The following is a 20,385-nucleotide window of genomic DNA, read 5'->3' on the forward strand; positions in this document are numbered from 1 at the left end:
ACTTAGAATCTGGCAAAGACTGGATAGACCAACTTCTTCACTTGGCAACTTTACAAAAGTTTATCTGACATCTGTTAGGACTTGGGAGTTGAGTTCTAAGAGGCTTTGGGGCCAGAGCTACAGAGAAGTAGGTTTGGAGCAAGCAATCAGAAATTTTAAGTCTGCTACTCAGTTCACTGAGAGTTAAATAACAAAACTCAACCAAGTAAATTTTAAAGATCTAATTGGCTTTATTGAACGATTCATAAATTGGGCATCATCCCAGGTAGCAAGTAGAAAGGAGCTCTGCTGAGCTGGAGAAAAGGAAAGATTTTTAAAGGCAGAGAGGGGGCAGAAAAAGGAAATTATTAGCAAAAAATGCATTGTTTCAGGCAAGGTTGCCCTCCTAAGGGGAACAGAATATCTCATTAGTGCCGATCAGGTAATTTCAGGTTGGTTAAAGATTACATTCCTGGGGGAGGTTGTAACTGCAATTAGGTTAGGTATTAAGTCTTGGTTTGCTAACATGGGGCTTTAACACAAGTGATTCCATTTTGGACCTGTTGTCTCATTTTTTTTAACAAGAGGGTTGACTTTTTCTTGGGAGAAATGGCAAAATGAGTGTCTGACAAATTCTCCTGGGGCTGCTGACTTGAAAAGGGGGTAGTAGTAGGAGAAAGAAGACAGGTCAGAGACAAGGCACCCATACCCTTAAAGGGAGGTCCTTTCAGCTGGAGGATGAGAGAGTGTTGCTTGGGGGTGGGGGGGGGGTGAAGTTAGCCAGTGACAAACCCTCCTGGGCCCGTGCTTTACTAACCACCCCTTGACCCTGCCCAACCTGGGGCTCTGGCTTCAACTCTCCCTGGGTTGATTTCCAAGAAAGGACTTGATGTTCTTCCGGAAATGGCCTTGCTCTGGACGCAGGCATGAGATGGGTTGTCCAGATGTCTGGCTGGCTTTGAGCAGAGCCCTATAAAAATAGATCTTTCTAAGGCATTTCTTCCACGTCCTTTCTGCTCTGCAGACCAAATCCCCAACCCCGGTGTGGGTGTATTTCTTTTCGACACAAGATGCTCACTCCTAGAACTGCTCTGGACCAGCAAGGCAACTTCCTTTCAGCCACTGACCTCCTGGGAAGGAGGAAAGGAAGCAAACTTTGAATGAAGAAAATAAATGTGCCTGATTAGCAGCTTGGTAGAGTCACCAGGCAGGTAAGATGGGAAGCTGGGGCTCAAATCCAGGTCCCAGGTCTAAATCTTTCTGTAAAACACCCAACTGCCTGTCTCAGAGGAGCAGACAAACCAGGTGGGGAGGCATCACAGGGCGCCACTCACCTGTGCACAGGAGACCATTGGTTGCTCTGAGCGTCAGGGCTTCAGGAGTTCAGAGAAGGGGAAATTAGTTAGGGTGGAGGGAGTCACCAGGGAAATTAGTGAGCACAGTGGTCAACAGAAGTCCCAAAAGAAGTGAGGAAAATCACATAAAGGAACCTCAGAATTTGGCCCACCCATTTGGTTTCAGAGAGAAAACACTTTTACATTTTTAAACTGAAAGCATATTTATTCCCCAGCACTGGCCCCTGGCCCTTGGCCTTTGGCTTAAAAACAAAAGGAGGTTGTTCATTCCCTGGGCTGAGCTATTTGCTCACAGATCATGATGTGTGCTTTGAGCATGTGGTCTAGGAAAGGGAGTGTGCATTTGGAGAGTGTGAGGATGGGACTGCTGTGCTATTCTGCTCCAGCCCGTGTGATGCCTGCATTCACAGATGCTGGAGAGCCGAAGAGGAGGGGCTGGACCAGGCAAACTCTTCCTTCTTCTCCACCTGGATGGAGTTGGGCAGTGTTGACAAATACGTAATTGTAAACCGGCACCTTAGAGAGAGCATAGACCTCAGAGATCACCTGTCCTCACTGTGCCTCTCAAACACTGTCACCCTGACACATGCCCTTTGCTTAAATCTCTCCAGCCACAGGGAGCCCACCGCCTACAACACCAATCCATCTCCCGATGCATACATAGCTGCTGTCATTGGAGAGCATTTGAGCACTTTCTGGGTGCTCCAGGCTCATCTTATATTCTCCTTGTCCTAGAACCAGCCATTTCTCCAAGGAACTCTCATCCCTTTTATTGGCGAATGGTATTAGAGACCAAGGTCTGAGCACTGAGGTGTTCATTGCTACTGGGGTGTCACTGTTTCTAGTCCCTCTCAGCAGACAGAGCTAGGAAATAAACATATGTATTATAACCCTTGTATACACACATATCTATAATAATTTCTGTACCTACCCATTTGTATCTAGGTTAAGTTAAACACGAAGTCCTACTGGTATCTCTGATTAATCTAGTACCATGTGGATTATTCCAGCCTCCTCCCTTGCTTATCTATAACTTCTTTCTCCAACAGTGAGAAGTCTGACTCCTACCATCAACCATCCATTTACTTACTTGTTTAAGCCCCAGCATACATGCACGTGTTAACCAGAATCCCCATGAAAAACAATTGTAGTGACTTTTATTGACTTTACTGACTAGGTTTCAGGGATTATGTACAGTTCCATTTGTCTTCAGTCTTATAGTTTCCAGTCAAAACACTGTTTTCCAAAGTTACTTAGGTCAGTTCCTCTCCACTCCACTTCTCTCCTCATATAACAACAACTCGCACTGACGTTTTGTCATACATTTGCAATAAAGTTAGATTCTTTTGTCACAATCTGGTGCCCTGCAGCATCCCGGTTGATTTTTTAAAATTTGCATATGTTAAATTTCACTCTTTGTGCTGTAGTGTCTATGGATTTGGCAGTTGGGTAGCATCATGTATCTACCATCCTAGTATTATACAGAATATTCCATCACCTAAAAACTCCCCCATACTTCCCCTTTGCGGTTAACCACTCCTGCTTCCCCAAACCCCTGGCAACCACTCATCCATTTTCCATCTCTATAGTTTTACTTTTCCCGGAATGTTATGTGAATGAAATCATATAACATTTAGCTTTTTTGGTCTGTCTTCTCTATCTTAGCAAAATGCATTTAAGATTCATCCATGTTGTTGTGTGAATCAATATCTCAGTACTTTTTATCACAGATAACTATTCCATCATATGGTTACACCACAGTTTGCCATTTCACCTACTGAAGGACACCTTGGTTGCTTCCAGTTTTTGATGACTATGAATGAAGCTGCTGTAAACATTTGTGTACAGGTTTTCATGTTGACATATGTTTTAATTCACTTGGGTAAGCATCTAGAGTGTAACTGCTCCTGGGTCATATGGTAAGTCTATATTAAACTTTATAAGAAACCACCAAACTGTCTTCCAAAATGGCTGTACCATCTTGCATCCTCATGGGCAGTGAATGAGAGTTCCTATTGCTCTGCATCATTGACAGCATTTGGTATGATCAACTGTTTTTGGATTTTAGCCATTCCAGTAGGTCTGCAGTGATATTAAATGGTTGTTTGCATTTTTATTTTCTTAGTGAAAAGTTACGTTGAGCAACTCTTCATATGCTTATTTGCCATCCATTTATCTCCTTTGCCAGTTTAGATTTTTTGCCCATTTAAAAAGCTGGATTGTCGCATTTTTTATCGGTCATCAGCACATGAATCCACAAATCTATATCGTTACTTTTCCATCTTTTTCCATAGCACCGTAAATGTTAGCTTTAAAACCTTCTGAGTGGCCTCATGTACAGACTGGTGAATTTCCTCTCCTTTTTTCTGGATGGACCAGGCTGTTGATTGATTGACACTGAACTCACAGCCAACAGCACCATGATTCATACCTGAATGAAGCTTATCTAAAACGTGTATTTTCCCTGCAGGGCTCATCACAGCCATCTTGCGCTTAGGAACACTTGACAGCGCTTCAGCGCTATGTTGGGGGGCATTTTAACAGCAAAATGATCAACAAAAAGCACAAAAATGTGAAAAAAACCAACACTAAATAGACTGTAGACAAGACACTTGTTTACAGGATGAGAACTGAGACAAGAAAGCAGAGTTATCTTGCTCAGCCTCAGTTGGAAACGTGCACGTCAGGCAGCTTAAATTTTTCACCACTCTGTGCATGTCTGTGAATTTTCCATAAGTATTGATTTTAGAATTACAAATACATTTTAGTGAATAGGTGAAAAATAAATGAAAATAAAAAGCTGGGTTGTGTGTTTTCTTATTTTTGAGTTTTAACAGTTCTTTATTCTGGATACATGTTCTTTACAATATATGTGATTTGCAAATGTTTTCTTAGTGTGCGGCTTGTCTTTAATTCTCTTAACAGTGTTTTCACAGAGCAAACTCTTTACTTTTGATGAAGTCCAATTTATCAATTTTTCTTTCATGAATCCTGCTTTTAGTATTGCATTTCAAACTCATCACCCAAACAGAAGTCATGCAGATTTTCTTCTAGAAGTTTTATAGTTTTCCATTTTCGAGTTAGGTCTATGATCCGTTTTGAGTTAAATTTTGTATAAGATGTGAAGTTTAACTTTGTTTTTATTTTTTTTTTGGCATATAGACATCTGATTCTTCCAGTGCCATTAATTGAAAAAACCATCCTTTTTCCATTGTATTGCCATGGCACCTTTGTCAAAATTCAGTTGACCATATCGGTGTATACATTGGGGTTGATTTCTGAGCTCCCTGTTCTGTTCCTTTCTCAGAGCTTTTGCTTCCTCAGATCCTTCTAAGGCTGGCTTCTTATTCAGGGTCAGTGTGAAAGTTACCTTTTTAAAGAGGCCTTTCCGGGCCACCCTGTTTAAACATGTCTCCCTTTCCTCCTCCTTATTCAAATCACATCATATTGTTGTGTTGTCTTTGTAGCACTAGCTAAGACCTGAAATTATCTAGTACTGGGTAAGAAAGTAGTCAGGCCAAGGAGATACCATCCCACTGAACTCTAATCACATTTTTGTATTGTTCATTTCCAGTGTAAAAACTACACAAGATTTTTGTATATTAACCTTGTATCCTGCGACCTCGCTCAACTCATTTATTGGTTTTAATAGACTTTTTTTTTTTTTTTGGTGTGTGGATTCTTTAGATTTTTCTATATATGAGTGTGTCATCTGTGAATAGAGACAGAGATAGTGTTACTTCTTCCTTTCCAACCTGGATGTCTTTTATTTCTACTTCCTGCCTAATTGTCCTGGCTAGAACCTCCATTGCAGTGTTGAATAGAAGGGGTGAGAGCAGATATCTTTATCTTGTTGCTGATCGTAGGGGAAACATTCAGTCTTTCACCATTAAGCATGATATTAGTTGTAAGTTTTTCATAGATATTCTATATCAGGTGAGAAAGCTCCCTTTTACTCCTGGTTTGTTGTTTTATCATGAAGGGGTTTTTTACCAAATGCTTTTTCTGTGGCTATTGAGTTGATCATAGGTAGTGTTTTTCCTTCTGAATAGTTGTAAGAAATGCCTCTGGCCAGTAGTTATGTCTGACTCTAGTCCTAACCTAGGTATCAACATACGTGGTAGGGGAGATATCTGGCTGCTTTTTTTTTTTTTTTTTTCCCTGTGTCTAGTCTGACTAGAACACTATTATTAAAACTATTATTATTATTTTTTGTAAATAGGTAATACCTGCACACGATAAAAAAGAATCATTTAGGAAAAAGTCAACCATGACAAGCAAGTCTCTTCCCACCCTGACACCCTGGTTACCTTCCCCTTTAGCAACCGCTATGCTCATTTCCTGGAATATTGAGGTGCTTTCCTGCTACAAGGGCAGAGGTGAATAGTTGCCCCAGAGACTTTATGGCCTGAAAATCCTCAAGTATTTTCTATTTGGCCCTTTACAGAAAAAGTATGCTGATTCCTTTTTATTTTAGTCTCTTACCGTTTCAAAGGATGCTGCTATGATATACTATGATATCGTTGTGTATATGTCATTTTGTACGTGTGAGTTTTGGTAGAGTGAATTCCTATAAGTGGAATTGCTAGGTCTTACTGTCTCAGCATTTGTCATTTTCATAGATACTACCACACAGCTCTCTTGATAACTTGAACCAGTTTACATTTTCTCCAACAATGCATGCTTGAGCCTGTTCCCGTAGCCTCGCACTAACGGTGCGCTAATAATTTGATACTTGCCAATCTGATAACTGAAACATGGTACTCGTAATTTGCGTTTTTCTTGTTATGAATAAGGTTTAGCATATTTTCTGAAGCCAACAGTTTAAAAAACAAAAAGCAAAGAACAAACAACTCCTTCTGAGCCCTTTCTAGCCCAGTCGACTCAAGACTCAGGGCCTGGTCACCAGCACCACGCGGGACGCCGGGCGTGGCCGGGGCTGGAGTGGGTGGCCGCGAAGCCCTCGGATCCCCCCCATTCCCTCCCAGCCGCGGAGCCCCGCCCCGAGTCCGCCTCTGGCGGGCCTGGGCGGAGCACGTGGCCCAGTGGGAGGTGCTGCGCTGGCTGATTTATTCCCGTCCAGGAGAAGGAGTGAGAACCGCCGGGTCTGAACAGCCCAAGCACCGGGTCTCGGGCCCGCATCCCCACACCATGCCGGGCACCCGTCTGCTGGCCGCGCTCTGCGGCGCGCTCCTCTGCGCCTCAGGACTCTTCGCCTTCTCCGGTGAGTCGATCGCGCCGCCCTCTCGCACTCGCCCCTCCTCTCCGCGCCGCTCGGAAGTTCGCCGCCGCGCCCTCCCTCTACTTCCACTGTTTACAAACTTGGTCAAAGAGCCGGCGCCGAGCGGAGGGGCGACCTCTCCGGCTGCGCCCGGGAGGGAGGCGGGGATGCTCTCGGCCTCTCCTGCTGTATCCGCGCCGGAGGGGTTTTGGCCGGTGATAGAGGCTTGAGCGCTGGGCGGGGACTCGGGACACTGGGTGACAGCCCAGCCTCCCCCAGGGATGTGGCTTACACAGAACAAAGGAATCCGCTGTGTAGGGCCTCTCTTTTCCCATCTGTAAAATGAGGCCACTGAACTGTGTCTGACTCGCGCGTTCCTTCCACCAGGAAGTTTCTAGGACTCTTGTACTGATAAGTCTTCTCCAGCCAACTTTCCCTGGTAACTCCCTTCCCAGCCCTGGCGGCTGGTCAGTTCGCTGGAATTTTATCCTCTGCTTAAAAGTAGGTGTCTGGTCAGATAAGCGAAGGGCTGGGGAGTCGGTGGAATGGAAGGGCCTCCAGGTGGGACCCCAGAGGGGGCGAGGAGCCTGGGGAGGGACTTGGAAAAGGGCTCCCTCCTGAGGTGGCAGCTCCTGACTACCCCCCTCCCCCTGCGGCCTTGGGCTGCTGCTTTATCTTCCTTGGTCCTCCTCCCCTGCCTAGGATACATCCTGCTGGCAGCTGGGCCTCCAGCAGGGTGGTCATGGGGATGCCCCATTTGCTTCACAGTGGGCTGAGGAAAGGGTGCCCACGGGGTGGGAGGAGATGGCAAAGACTCTTCAGGCACCCCCTCCATCATTTTCTCATAGAAATAGGATTGGCTGAAGCAAGTTGGGGGCGGGGGTGGGTCCCAGCTGAGCCCTGGCTCTGCCATCCGGTGCCAGTCTGACCCCCAGGCCTGGAGTGGAAGCCTAAGGCCACTCCAATCTCCCCCGAGACATGGAGAGCTGGCTGGGTCTTAAAAGTCCCTTGCCACTCCTCTCTGGCCCCAGAGCCTGAGCCCTGGCAAAATGTCCCTGGGGAACTCTCCCAAAGAGGGCAGGACCCTGAAATCCCAAAGGTGGTTTTGTGTAGGGTGACCTGGCTTTGTGGGAAGGGGGAAGTACCACAGCTGCAGTGCGCAGGTGAGTCAGTCAAGGGCCTGCCAGGTAAGGGAGACCTTTCCCTTTCCCTTTTTCCCACTCACCTGCTTTGCCCTGGAGCAGTACAGGGAGAGGGCACTTTGGGAGGGGGAGAGAGGGGAGTTGGACCTTGCCAGGTCAGAAGCCCAGGGCTCTGGCCATTCTCAAGCCTCTGCCGTGGCAGTGCCCGCCGCCTGTCAGGTCAGGGAGGGGATTAACCTGCTATTTAAAGCCAATGACTAATAGCTCATTGGGAGCCGCCTTAAGCTCCCGAGGCCCACGCTGAGGTGGAGCTCTGAGGCCTCCATCGCTCATTAACAGTGTTCCCTTCACTGGAGCCCCGGCCCAGGTCTCTGGGGCTTTGGGATCTCAGGAGGGCCTCCAGCCTGGGATGGCTTGACTCTGCAGGGAGGAAAAAAGATGTCTCATGTTTTACCCCAAATGACGGGTTTGGGTGTGGGGTCTGAGGCAGCCCTTCTGGGATGCTAAGGTCAGCTAGAAGGTGCTCCGCAGGCCTGGCTGACCTAGTGAGCTGAAGTTCACTCGAATCAAGGGATCGGGGACAGGCTAACAGTGCACATGTGTCAGCCAGGCCCCCAGCCAGAAGCTGTGATGTCCTCTCTAGCCCTCTTCCCACCTCTAGTCGTCCAGTTTTTCTCAAATCTGTCCTTCCTCCTCACCCCTTCGCCTGACTTCCTGTCTTACCAGGAGCCTGTGACAGCCTCCTTGATGCTCTCCTGGTTTCCTACCTCACCTGCTCCAGTCATATTTCCACACAGAGCCAGAGGGATCTTTGTGTAGCTACAGGATGCCTCCCCACCCTGGGCAGCCCATCCACATCTCTGCAGATGGCCTTTTCTTGACATTCTCCATCCCCAACTAAGAAATGGCTTCCCCACTCCCACCTCATGCTTGAGAATCTCTGACTTTTTTTCCTGGGGGACAATGGTGGGGAGACTAAAGGAAGGTTAAGAACCCTGTTCTGCAGGATGAAAAGTCTAAACTTGTCATTCTTAAGAGTCCCTACCAGTCTCCCTTTTCAGCAATGTCTTACTGTTCTCCAGCATACCATGTCCTCTGTGCTTCTGCTTTTCTGAAGAAAGTTCTTTCCTCATTCCCCAGCCCGACACCCTCCCACTCTGACTTTTTTTTTTTTTTGGCCATGCTGCAGGGCATGTGGGATCTTAGTTCCCTGACCAGGGATCGAACCTGTGCCCCCTGCATTGGAAGCACAGAGTCTTAACCACTGGACGGCCAGGGAAGTCCCTCCCTCTCTGACTTTTAAACTAGCTCAGATGTCCCCACCTCTGAAACTTCCTGCTCCCTGGCAGAAACCATCCTCCGGGGGCCCCTCATGCAGGCTTCTGTCAGAGCTCATGGTCCGTCTTCATTACGTGGTGACTTGTCCGCCTCTTTCCTCTGGCTTCTTGAGGCCTGGACTGCATCTGATTTCTCTGTCTCAGGGGCCCAGGACGTACATGGTAGTTGGCCCCCCAGATATTTACTCGATGAACGACTTGTTCCTGACTCAGAACTGTCATTGCAGGTGACTTCTGTGACTCCAGCCAGTGCCTGCATGGTGGGACCTGCTTGTTGGACCAGGACAGAAAACCCCCCTTCCACTGCCTCTGCCCTGAAGGCTTCACAGGCCTCATATGCAATGAGACTGAGAGAGGTACCCGCTCTGGGCCATGCCTGCTGCTTCCCACTGGCTCCCAGTTGCAGCCCAGGCTGCTGGGCTGAGCTCCTCCTGAAGTGGACACTGGTCCCCAGCACCCCTCCTGTTGCCCACCAGCTTTTCCCTGGAAGCTCCCAGGCCACTTGGGAAGCTGGGTGCTTCCTTCACTTGGGCTGACTCGCCTACCCGTGACCCTTCTTGGCTCCAGGCTGGCCCAGGCCCCATTGGGCAGATTGGGAGGGGGGAGGGACGAGATGGTTGGGGGAGGCGGGCAGTGGGCCGAGTTTGGGCGGAGGGTCCTTTTGGGCTTGGCCCATCTGCTGCTGCCTGTCCCCAGCTCCTTCCTGATCACCTGCCCATCTCACCTGCCTCCCTCTCCCCAGGTCCCTGTTTCCCAAATCCCTGCCACAGTGATGCCGAATGCCATGTGATTGACGACTTCCACCGAGGGGATGTCTTCACCCAGTACATCTGCAAGTGCCCTCATGGCTACACAGGCATCCACTGTGAGATCGGTGAGTATCTGGGGGTGCCTGTTCCAGGGGGCAGACCCTGAGCCACAGTCCTGGCAGCCCAGGCAGTGTGCCAGCCTTATTCCTGCGTCAGGGTGCACTGAGGCAGGGGACAGAGCCTCAGTTAGGCCAGGGTGGTGTGTGGGGAGGGGCGCGGGACCCTGTTGTCCCTCCCCAGGCTTCTTCCTGCCTGGCCCTCTCTCCTGGGACTGCAGGCCAGGCCTGATGTCCCTGCAGGGGAGTGAGGGCTGGTGGTAACCCCAGAGGTCGTGGGAGTGTTATTTTCTGTCACCATGAACCAGACACACAGCATTAGGGTAAAGTCTTGGCATTTTTCTACCAAGAGGGGAAAACCAACAGATTCTTAATCTTTTGGGGCCCAGGAGGTTAGTTAATAAGGTTTGAGCCTCAGGGTCCGACAGTTCTGGCCCAGGTTTGACCTCTGGCTTCATCACAGAGCTCTGGGAAGAGGGAGAGGCCTGGGCAGGCTGGGTCATCCCCTCACGGTCAGGTGCTCAGAGGCCCTGCGTGTGCAGAGGGGCTGACCCGCCTGGCCTGCTTGGTCATCCACGCGGCCACAGAACGGCGCTGGGCGGGTACCCGGCAGACCTGGCCAGCAATGTCTGTGCACGCCGTCTCCCTCCTGGCCTGGCTGGGGTCCCTCCCACAAACCAGGACTCTTCCTCACCTGCTGTGGGGCAGGCGAGGCCATGTCTAGGCGCAGGGGTGGGGGGAGTAGGGGTGGTGGTGCCAGTCGTCTGCAGTCCGGTGGGTCTGTCAGTGAGCACTGCGGGCAGGGGGCAAGCGGTCCTGCTGTCGGCAGATGTGGGGCTGGGCTCCAGGAGGAGGAGGGAGGGCAGGGCCAGCCCCGTGGGAGCCGGCTTCTGGGGGAGAGCAGATGAAGTGCCTGTGACGCCCTTCATCTTAGAGGAGACAGCCCCGAGGGCCTGGGCCCTGGGCCCTGGGCTGAGGCCCATGTGTCTGAGATACTGGGTGGAGGAATGCGGGGGAGCGGGGTCGCCAAGGCCCACGGAGCCCTGGGTGGGGCCAGGTGGGCCCACTAATTACCGTGCTGGGAGCCCAGGTAACCCTGGGTGTGCCTGAGTGGGGATTACTCATCTAGCCTCCTTCCGCTCCTCGGCCTGGGGTCTGTCCCAGGCTGGATATGGCAGCACCTGGGGCAGAAGGCAGGAGGCGACCACAAAGCTGGAGGAACACCCCCAGAGAGACCTTTGCAGCCCCTCCTTATCTGTTACATGGTGTGTTTCCTTGGAGCCCAGCAGGACCCCACAGGCCCAAAGAATGCACGTTTGGGGCCCTCTGGGTGTGGGCATGGGGGCTGTGAGGACAGAGCAGACCTGGGTTCAGGTCTCTGCTCAGCCAGTGGCCGGCTCTGATCTTGGGTGTATGGCCTCCCTTGTGCCTCACTCTCCCTGTGAGAATGTCAGACACCGAGCTCGGCGTGAGCCTGGGGTGTTGGAATAAGAGTGGATCTGTCCTGGGTTCTCTGCTTGGGAGCTGAGCCCCAGGCACACAGGCTCGGCCCCCAAGGACCACATCGCTTGGCCAGGGGCAGCTTCCCAGATGGCTGGGTCAGGACCAGTAGCTAGAAGGGGCAAAGGATATGAGGGAAAACAGAATGGCACTCACACCCCATCCAGAAAACTCCTGCCAGTGGGATTCTAGAAAACTCCAGGCAGATTTGCTTCTTGCTTTATGTGCAGTACGAGTACTGTTCATTGCTGTCTGAGGCATTGCTTCTTCCAAGACCATCCTCCTGGGGGAGCCAGGGACTGGGCTGGATGTGGTGGTCCTCCTGATGGGGCAGGGACACAAAGGAAGAGGAGGCCACGCTGGTATTCGCTCAGCAGCCCACCCCCCCCTTTGAATAATTGCTGCTCCATATCCTGTAAAAACGAGACCACCTACTGCAGCCTGGTGGGGGACATCAGCTGCCAGTCATGGCAGTACCATGAGTGCCGGCCTGCCCTAGAACCTTCTGGCAGCCCAGGGTCCCAACCCCCAGTGACTCTGCCCAGCCCCTCTCTTCCTCACTGTGCACCTTGTCTTGGTACCTCCTCCTTGGCCCTCATTGTCCCTTCATGGTCTCTGCTCTGGGTCCCCGGCAGAGGCCACACTGTCTTGTTCTTGTGTCCTCTGGGCCCCGCCTGCTCGGGTGGCCCTCTGACTGCCCCCTCCCCCCTCAGTCTGCATCTCGCCGCTGGGCATGGAGACGGGCGCTATCGCCGACTCCCAGATCTCCGCCTCGTCCATGCACTTTGGTTTCATGGGTTTGCAGCGCTGGGCCCCGGATCTGGCCCGCCTGCACCTCACGGGCATTGTCAACGCATGGACATCCAGCAACTACGATAGAAACCCCTGGATCCAGGTATGGAAGGGATGGCTCAGGGGTGCATAGCGTGATGGGAATGGAGAAGGCGGGATGAGTGCGCCTGCATTTGGGGGTCACCACGGGAGGGTTCATAACCGGGGTCCAGGTAGCATGGTAGCAGGTTCCCACGGGTGAAGTATCTTTAAGTAGAGGGCAGCTTTGGGGGGCCTGGAGTGCATGGGCAGGATGAGGGGGAGTGAACGCTAGGCTGTAGAGGGGCTCTTTGCACTGTACGAGGCCTCTGGAAGCTTGTCCTTGTGTGCTTCCCTGAGCACTGGGTCCAAAGCCTGGAGAGGGCCAGATGAGAAAGCCTCCCTTATTTGCCCTGCTTGGGCTGTTCTCCTTCTGGGCTGGGGGAGTGATGGGGGTGAAAAGAATCTGGGAGATAGGGGTTCTGTCCTTCCTGTCCTGGTCCAGGTGAACCTGATGCGGAAGATGCGGGTGACAGGCGTGGTGACGCAGGGTGCTAGCCGCGCAGGCAGTGCCGAGTACCTGAAGACTTTCAAGGTGGCCTACAGCACCAATGGGCGCAAGTTCCAGTTCATCCAGGGTGCAGGGGAGTCAGGAGATAAGGTGAGGTTTGTTGTGAGCCCTAAAGAAGGGCTGTGGTCAGCAACCCCTGGGGTTCCAGCGCTGTTTGAGGGCCCCCATTGAGGTGAGGGTGCCCTGGCTGATTGGCCATGAGGTGGGTTTTCAGGTGTATCTTGGTTTGAAGAAATTGGGAAACCCAGATTGTGCCCGTGCTCTGTGGTTAAAAGTAATAGCCCCACTTTATAGATAAGAATAGTGAGACTCAAAAAGGTTCAATGACTTGCTGAGAGTGGCGGTAGTGGTGGATATGGGATGCATTCAGAGCCGTCAGGGATACCATGTACAGTCATACAGGTTGTACACTGCTCAAGGGTGTCATTACTAAGTCAGCACCATTCACATCATGTTTGTGTACTTCTATCTGTGGGAAAATTGTTATAAAAAAGTCTTTTGAGAAAGGAGTACCTTTTCCTAATTTGCACAGAGGCACCCTATAGATCATAGGTGGCCCTGTGCGAAAGACAGGGGTTTATGCCCAGGCCCCGTGGTGACCAAGGAGGATCTGAAAAGGGGAATCTGTGTTGAGGGCTGTGGGGTGGTCAGAGGAAGGGCTGAGCCCCTCCTGGCTCTGCTAAGCCCACCTCTGCCTCCAGGCCCAAAGAGGAAGGGGAGACCACTCCAGGAAGTGGGACTGCCCACACTGACCCACTCCTCCAATCTGCCTCTTCCCTCCTAGATATTTATGGGTAATGTGGACAACAGCGGCCTGAAGGTCAACCTGTTTGAAACCCCTCTGGAGGTGCAGTATGTGAGACTGGTGCCCGTGATCTGCCACCGGGGCTGCACCCTTCGCTTTGAGCTCCTTGGCTGTGAGTTGAATGGTGAGTGCTGGAGGCTCTGTAATCCTCGGAGATGGCTCTCCCTGCCCCCTCTTTTCTCAGCCAAGCTGAGCTGAGTAGGGTGGCAGCAAGGCCCAGGAACCTGGGCTCTCACAGGAGATGGCCACGAGAGGGATCACCTGGCCATCAGCAGTCCTGCCCAGGTGTTTGCTCTTTGCTGGTTGGTAGAGGAAAAAAAGACACCACTTCAATTTTCAAAATATTTTCACTTACTCTGATCGGTTCCTTGAGCTTCTAGAACATGTAGCATTAGTTCTGTTTTGCAGATGTCAGTTCCACGAGGGCAAGGAGTTTGTTTTGTTCACTGCTGCATTCCCAGTGCCTATAACAGAGCCTGGCTCATAGGCACTCAATAAATATTGATGGATGAGTGAGTGAATGAATGAATGAGGAAAATGAGGCCCAGATAAATTGTTTATCAGGGGCACACAGCTGGTAGGTATTAAAAGATGGTCTGAATCCCCGGGCTTCTGACACCTACCCATCCACTGTTTCTACCTCCAGACCTGTAGCCTGCATTCAAGAGAAACATGGGGACTTCTAGGGTCATAGGGCTGGAGATAGTGCTTTTTTTTTTTAAAGATTTTTTTTGATGAGGACAATTTTTAAAGTTTTTATTGATTTTGTTACAGTATTGCTTCTGTTTTATGTTTTGGTTTTTTGGCTGAGAGGCATATGGGATCTTAGCTCCCTGACCAGGGATTGAACCTGTACCCCCTGCATTGGAAGGTGAAGTCTTAACCACTGGACCTCCAGGGAAGTCCCCTGGGGATGGTGATTCTTGTTGCCCTTTCCGGAGAGATTCTCAGATGGAGGGATGGGGGACCAGAAAGGGATAGGTTTCTGCTGAGTCATAAAAAAATCTCACCACTGGTGAGGTCAGGGTGCAGAGCTTGGGCTGAGGGCCTTGTCTCTGCCCAGCTCAGCCCAGCCTTGCCTTCTCTGAGGTCTGATGTTTCCCTCTTTTTGCAGCCACAGTGCCACCTGCTGGCCACCGGCAGAACTGTAGGGCTCACTAGGCAGAGCTGCAGAGCAGAGGTGGCTCTCTGTCTTTCTTGTCTTAACCCAAGACCCACCCTCTGCTCCCCCTTCCACCCTCTGTGGCACCTCTTTCTGTTATCCCGTTTTAGTTACTGCCCAATACCACTCAGAGCTCAGTTCAGTGACTGTCTGCGTTTAGTCTTTTTTTTAAGTATGAACTTGAGCCAACATATTCTTGCTCCCAGGGTCACTGCTTTTTGAGCCTAATTGTTCTTTTTAAAAAAAAGAAAAAAATTTATTTATTTATTTATTTTGGCTGTGCCAGGTCTTAGTTGCGGCACGCAGGATCCTTAGTTGCAGCATGCATGTGGGATCTAGTTCCCCGACCAGGGATCGAACCCAGGTCCCCTGCATGGGGAGCATGGAGCCTTAACCACAGGACCACCAGGGAAGTCCCCCAAGCCTAACTGTTTTAAGTGGGAAGTTAAAGACTTTGCCTTTTGCTAAAAGGAAATTCAGGCAGTTGGTAAAGGACAGAGACAGGTCTGGGGCCCCCCACCCTGGGCTCCTCTCCCTGGAGTCCCTCACTACTCACTGTCATAGTCTGAAGCCTTTGGCTAATTGCCGGCCTAGGCCTGTCACAGCCGGTTACCTCCAAGGCCAAGAGAGGGTGAGTCTGGCGAGCCGAGGAAGTGAAGTTTTTCTGTCTGCTTCCCTCAAGGACTGGACCATCTCCTTTCCCTTATAGGCATTCCGGTCACCTGGGGAGTGTTGGTGTGTGCCTGTGTGCACATGCGTGGGGCTGAGGTCTGGACATTTCTGGGTATGCCCTGCACCAGGATTCCTCTTCACCAGCAGGCAAGGTGTCCTTGGTGAATTGATTAGTTATTTAACTCAGTAGACATTTATTAAGATATTTATTAAGCTCCTTCTGAGTGCCTGGCTCTAGGGAGCAATATAGGTGAGATCCCTGACCTCATGGAAATTGCATTCTAATGAGGGAGGCTGATGTGAGACAACGAGCAAATAAAAGAAAGTTCAGATAGCAGTAAGAACTATGAAGGAAACATGAGAGGGAGATGTGATGAGGGTGACTTGGAGTGAAGAGAGGGAATGGCATGGGGACTGCTGTGTTGGGATGGCGTTTAAGTAGAGGCTGAATGATGGAGATCAAGACGTGTGAAGAACTTGGAAAGGGCATCCCAGGCAAGGAATTGACATATGCAAAGGCCCTGGGGCATGTAAAGGATAGAAGGGAGGCCAGTGGAGCTGGAGCCTAGAGAATGAGGGGGTAGCTTGGTGGGTGATGAGGCTGGAGAGGTGGGCAGAGACAGACCAGGCAGGGGCCATGTAGACCATTTTAAGGATTCAGGTCTTTATCCTGAGAACAAGGGGCAGCCATTGTGGAGGGAGTGCTAATAGGACATGATTAGAGTTGGGTCTAGAAGAGATCCCTTAGGCTGTATAGGGAGAATGGGGGCAGAGGGCCATTGTGAGTGAGGCGGGAGACATGTGGGAAGATAAGGTGGCTTGGATCAGGGTGGTGGAGTCAATGGATTGGGCAGATTAGAGCCTTCTACTAAAGTGAGCTCCATGGACCAGCAGGATGAGCATCACCTGGGAGCTTGTAGAAATGCAAACTCCCAGCCCCACCCTTGACTTTCTGAGACAGAATCCTCATATTAACAAGGTCCCCAGGTGAGCTGTGAGAAGCACTGCTCTGGCACCTCATTTTATAGATGGGGAGTCTGAGGACCAGAGAGGGGAGGGACTTCCCAGGGTCACATAGCGAGTGGTGGAGCTGACAGTCCTGCTCTCGGCTTGGTGCCCTGCCCAGTTGCATTTTATGTGGAAGGCTGTCTGACATGCCATAAGTGACGGGGGCATGAACTGCTGGAAGCAGATGATCTGTAGAAGGTTCCACCGTGGGCAAGTGATGCCTTGGCGTCCTCTGCAGAGTGCCCCAGGCTTGTGCCGGCCTCATGGCCCTCCAGGTCTGGAGCCGTGGGATGAGCCACCTCCCAGCCCAGCAGCCTCTCTTTGTGGGAGCAGGGTGGAGGTTACCTGGTGCACCACCGTCACGAGGAGATGGTACGATTGGTCGGCATCAGCACACTCTGGAGGCAAATTCTTTAGTGGCAAGGGAGCAAGCGTGTGGGGAGACAGTGAGGTAAAGCACTGGGTACTATAGTCAGCTCCCAGATGCAGCCATGACTTTCCAAGCCCACTCTCCCACTCCTGATTTTGCAAAGGGACAGGCAGTTGTGCAGTGGTGATTCTGCCACGTGTGAGACACGCCCTTCGTTCTTTTGGGAGTTTTATCTCCTGCCCGTTCCCAACTGTTCTGGCCACCTGCAGGTGCAGAACAGCCCGGCACATTCCTGAGTGTTTGGAGCAGGCCTGAGTGAAACCAAGGCCAGCTTCTCAGGTAGCCCTCCCAGGCCTCTCTGACAGCATGCCAGGTAGTGAGTGTGTGAAGGCCCTCTGGGAGGGGCTGTGGGGCAGGGATACAGGGTCGTTCCTGAGCCCCAGGAGTTCTGACTTTTCGGCTTCCACCTGCTAGAGAGCAGGAATGTTGTCCTGCTCATCGCTGGGTCACCACCAGGCAGGCCTTCACGGCTCTGGGTGGGTGCAGGAATGGTGGAGATAGTGTCACAGTGTGACATGGTAATTAGGAGTGTGTGTGTGTGTGAGACTTGCGCACAGTGCTTAATGTCTCCCAGCCTCAGTTTTCTCATCTGTGGAATGGGGTTACTAATATCCTCTTCGTTCCGGTTTTTGTGTGGTAGATTAAATGACTAAAGTCGGCACTGAGTCAGTGAGATGGTTGTTATTAGCACTCTTGACGGTTATCCCAGGACTCAGCGCTGTGAATAGCAGCTGTACTGTAGGAGTGACAGAGGAAGTGCTGTGAGTCCAGAGGAGGGAGAAGTCCCACCCAAGTGAGGTGGTCAGGGCAGGCTTCTTGGAGGAGGTGTCCCATGAGTCAGGCCTTGAAGGAGGGTGGAGGTGGTGGATCAGGGCCTGCCCTGGTGCAGAGGGAGAAGAGCAGTGGGTGATCTGTGCAGAGCAAGTGAGGGGCGCGGGGTGGGAGCTGAGATGAGGAGTAGGTGGGGCTGTCGGTAAGCAAATAGAACAGTTGGCCCTAAAAGGCGGAAGGATCTTCCGTCTGTTGTCCAAGAGGATACCAGAGGTCGGTCAGGAGCCACAGAGTTCTTTCCCCTTCACCACCTCACGCTCACACCCCTGGGAGGCTGTGGACCCCAGATCTGGGTGACAGCACCCCTCTTGTTGGCAGGATGCGCCGAGCCCCTAGGACTGAAGAACAACACCATCCCCAGCAAGCAGATCACAGCCTCCAGCTTCTACAAAACCTGGGGCCTCAGTGCCTTTAGCTGGTATCCCTCCTTTGCGCGGCTGGATAATCAGGGCAAGTTCAACGCCTGGACCGCCCAGACCAACAGTGCCTCTGAGTGGCTGCAGGTGGGTCAGGCTCCCCCTGGAGTGCAGGGCTGGGGTAGGCTGGCGTTGGGTGGGTTTGGGTGGGGCTGTTGGATCTATGACCCTGGCCCAACCCAGGCTTCTGCTCCCCAAGAGGGAGTTTCAGCACGGCCTTGTTTGTGTTCGGCTTTGCTCCTTCTTCCTATCATATCCCCACCTTTCTCCTGATTCTGTAACTCCAGAGGGGGGGATGGTAGGGGAGCTCAGTGATGCTTCCACCAAGGCCCCCAGCCCCAGGTGGTGAGTGTGTGTGTGTGTGTGTGTGTGTGTATGTGTGTGTGTGTGTGGTGTGTGTGTAGGGGTAGGGCCACCTCCATTGGCTGCCACAGGGTGATAAGGCTGAGCCCACGTACAGCAGGGCAGGACGGAGGAGGGACACTTCAGGATTTCTCTGCCTGCACTCAGAGGATGCTCTCTAACTTGCCGTCTGAGAACACACCATGTGACAGCCCTTGGATTTCATTGAAATTGGGAAGCACAGGAGAGTCATGGAAAACCAGAGCATCCACTCATTTTATAGATGAGGAAACTGGGTCCCGGCAGGGTGGGGATTTGCCTGGGGCTCACCCGCTTGTTGGCAGTGAGTTGGGTTTGCAGCCTGGGTCTTGGCACTGCCTGCCCAGGGGCAGCTGGCAGGCTCCCTGGGATGGGCAGGGAACTGGGGGGCAGGAGGGGCATCTCTAGGCCCCAACAAGCACATTAGCCTGTGGGGCTGGGTTCTGTGAGGAGCTGCCTGCCTTTGGAGTCCCTCAGGACCAATGTCAGGCTGTGGACAGCCCTGCAGGGGCCTCAGGAGCAGTTCATGTCCCTATAGGCTGTGGCCTCCCCTGTCCCTGTTCCTATCCTATGAGGAGTTGGCAGTGAGTTGGCTGGAGCCCAGGCTCTGAAATCTGAGCTTCATTGCAGCAAAGTGCTTAACAGTGTCTGACAAAGTAGGTGGGATTATTTATGCCCATTTTATAGATGGAAAACTGAGGCTCTGCCAAGTGAAGTAGTTTTCCCAAAACTAGATTGTATGCCCCAGTGTGTCTGCCTTTTCCCACCTTACTGGAGATGGTCCAAGCAAAGAAGATGGGGTGGATTTTTTTTTTTCCTGTAGATTGACCTGGGCTCTCAGAAGCGAGTGACCGGCATCATCACCCAGGGAGCCCGAGACTTTGGCCACATCCAGTATGTGGCAGCCTACAAGGTGGCCTATGGTGACGATGGTGTGAACTGGACTGAGTACAGGGACCAGGGCGCCGTGGAAAGCAAGGTGAGTGTGTGTCCAGCTGTCCTTCCCTCCCCACTCCAGGGGTGCCCTGCGAGTGGGATCTGGGGCCCTGAGGGGAGGAAGGCTGGCTCTGGGGCCCTCCTGACCCCCTCTCTGTCTCCAGATCTTCCCTGGCAACATGGACAATAATTCCCACAAGAAGAACATGTTTGAGGTGCCTTTCCTGGCTCGCTTTGTGCGCATCCTGCCTGTGGCCTGGCACAACCGCATCACCCTTCGCGTGGAGCTGCTGGGCTGTTAGTGGTAGGCCCGGCTGCAGTGACCGCAAGGGCCGTGGGGGCACCTGCCCCTTTCCTGGTCCTCCTGGCCTTCTGGGGACTTGCTGCCTTCTCCACCCGCCCTCCTGATTGTAGCTGGCCTGGGGGTGGGGGTTTCAGTCGTCTCTCCCTCCCTCCTTCCCTCCACCTCCTCCCTCCCTCCCTTCCTCCTCCCCCTCCCCCTCCCACATGCCCCTGGTGCCCACCCCTCATGCCATCCCATTTTCTTAGGCATGGTGGGAGTTGAGTAGGTCTGGGATGGACAGGGAAGGGCGAAGTAGGGCGCGTGGGTCCTCCCTAGCGCCTCTCCCACACCCCACATTCCCAAGGCCCTGGAGGAATAGGCCCTGAGGCCCCAAGCTGGAGAGTGCTGGTCTCCTGCCCCTCAGCCCTGGGGCATGATGCTGCCACTCTGCTGCTGCCACCTAGCCCCCCGACACTTCCCCCTCGTCTCCCTGGAGACCCCTCTTGACCCTCATCCTGAAGCCTAGAGAGAGACAGACGCGGGTGGGGTGGGTCTGTGGAGAGATGGGGGAGGAGGTGGCTGGGCCTGGGGGGCCCTCTGTGCTGGTTCTTCACCCCAGAGTACACAGGCAGCTTCCAAAATATATTTATATCACCCCCTGAACTCTCGCTGTGGTTCATC

General features: G+C 52.0%; 1 protein-coding gene across 1 annotated transcript; it reads left to right on the forward strand.

Annotated features, from left to right (window-relative positions):
* Window positions 1-6,377: 6,377 nt before the first annotated feature.
* MFGE8 (milk fat globule EGF and factor V/VIII domain containing) lies at window positions 6,378-20,367 on the forward strand. The gene is made up of 9 exons (XM_007194352.3): window positions 6,378-6,558; window positions 9,262-9,390; window positions 9,777-9,908; window positions 12,113-12,294; window positions 12,715-12,870; window positions 13,565-13,709; window positions 18,007-18,191; window positions 19,309-19,464; window positions 19,586-20,367. The coding sequence occupies exons 1-9, from the start codon at window positions 6,486-6,488 to the stop codon at window positions 19,721-19,723; spliced, it is 1,296 nt and encodes a 431-aa protein (XP_007194414.1). The 5' UTR covers window positions 6,378-6,485; the 3' UTR covers window positions 19,724-20,367.
* Window positions 20,368-20,385: the final 18 nt, after the last annotated feature.

Source organism: Balaenoptera acutorostrata, chromosome 3 (assembly GCF_949987535.1).
Source record: "Balaenoptera acutorostrata chromosome 3, mBalAcu1.1, whole genome shotgun sequence".
Classification (NCBI taxonomy): Eukaryota; Metazoa; Chordata; class Mammalia; order Artiodactyla; family Balaenopteridae; genus Balaenoptera; species Balaenoptera acutorostrata.

What these genes read in the sequence shown, in the direction of transcription:
- MFGE8 (XM_007194352.3), top strand. Translation starts at nt 6,486, where the DNA reads ATGCCGGGCACCCGTCTGCTGGCCGCGCTCTGCGGCGCGCTCCTCTGC. An exon ending in GTGCCTCTGAGTGGCTGCAG is followed by an intron (nt 18,192 to 19,308) that starts GTGGGTCAGGCT and finishes TTTTTCCTGTAG; the next exon opens with ATTGACCTGGGCTCTCAGAA. An exon ending in AGGGCGCCGTGGAAAGCAAG is followed by an intron (nt 19,465 to 19,585) that starts GTGAGTGTGTGT and finishes CTCTGTCTCCAG; the next exon opens with ATCTTCCCTGGCAACATGGA.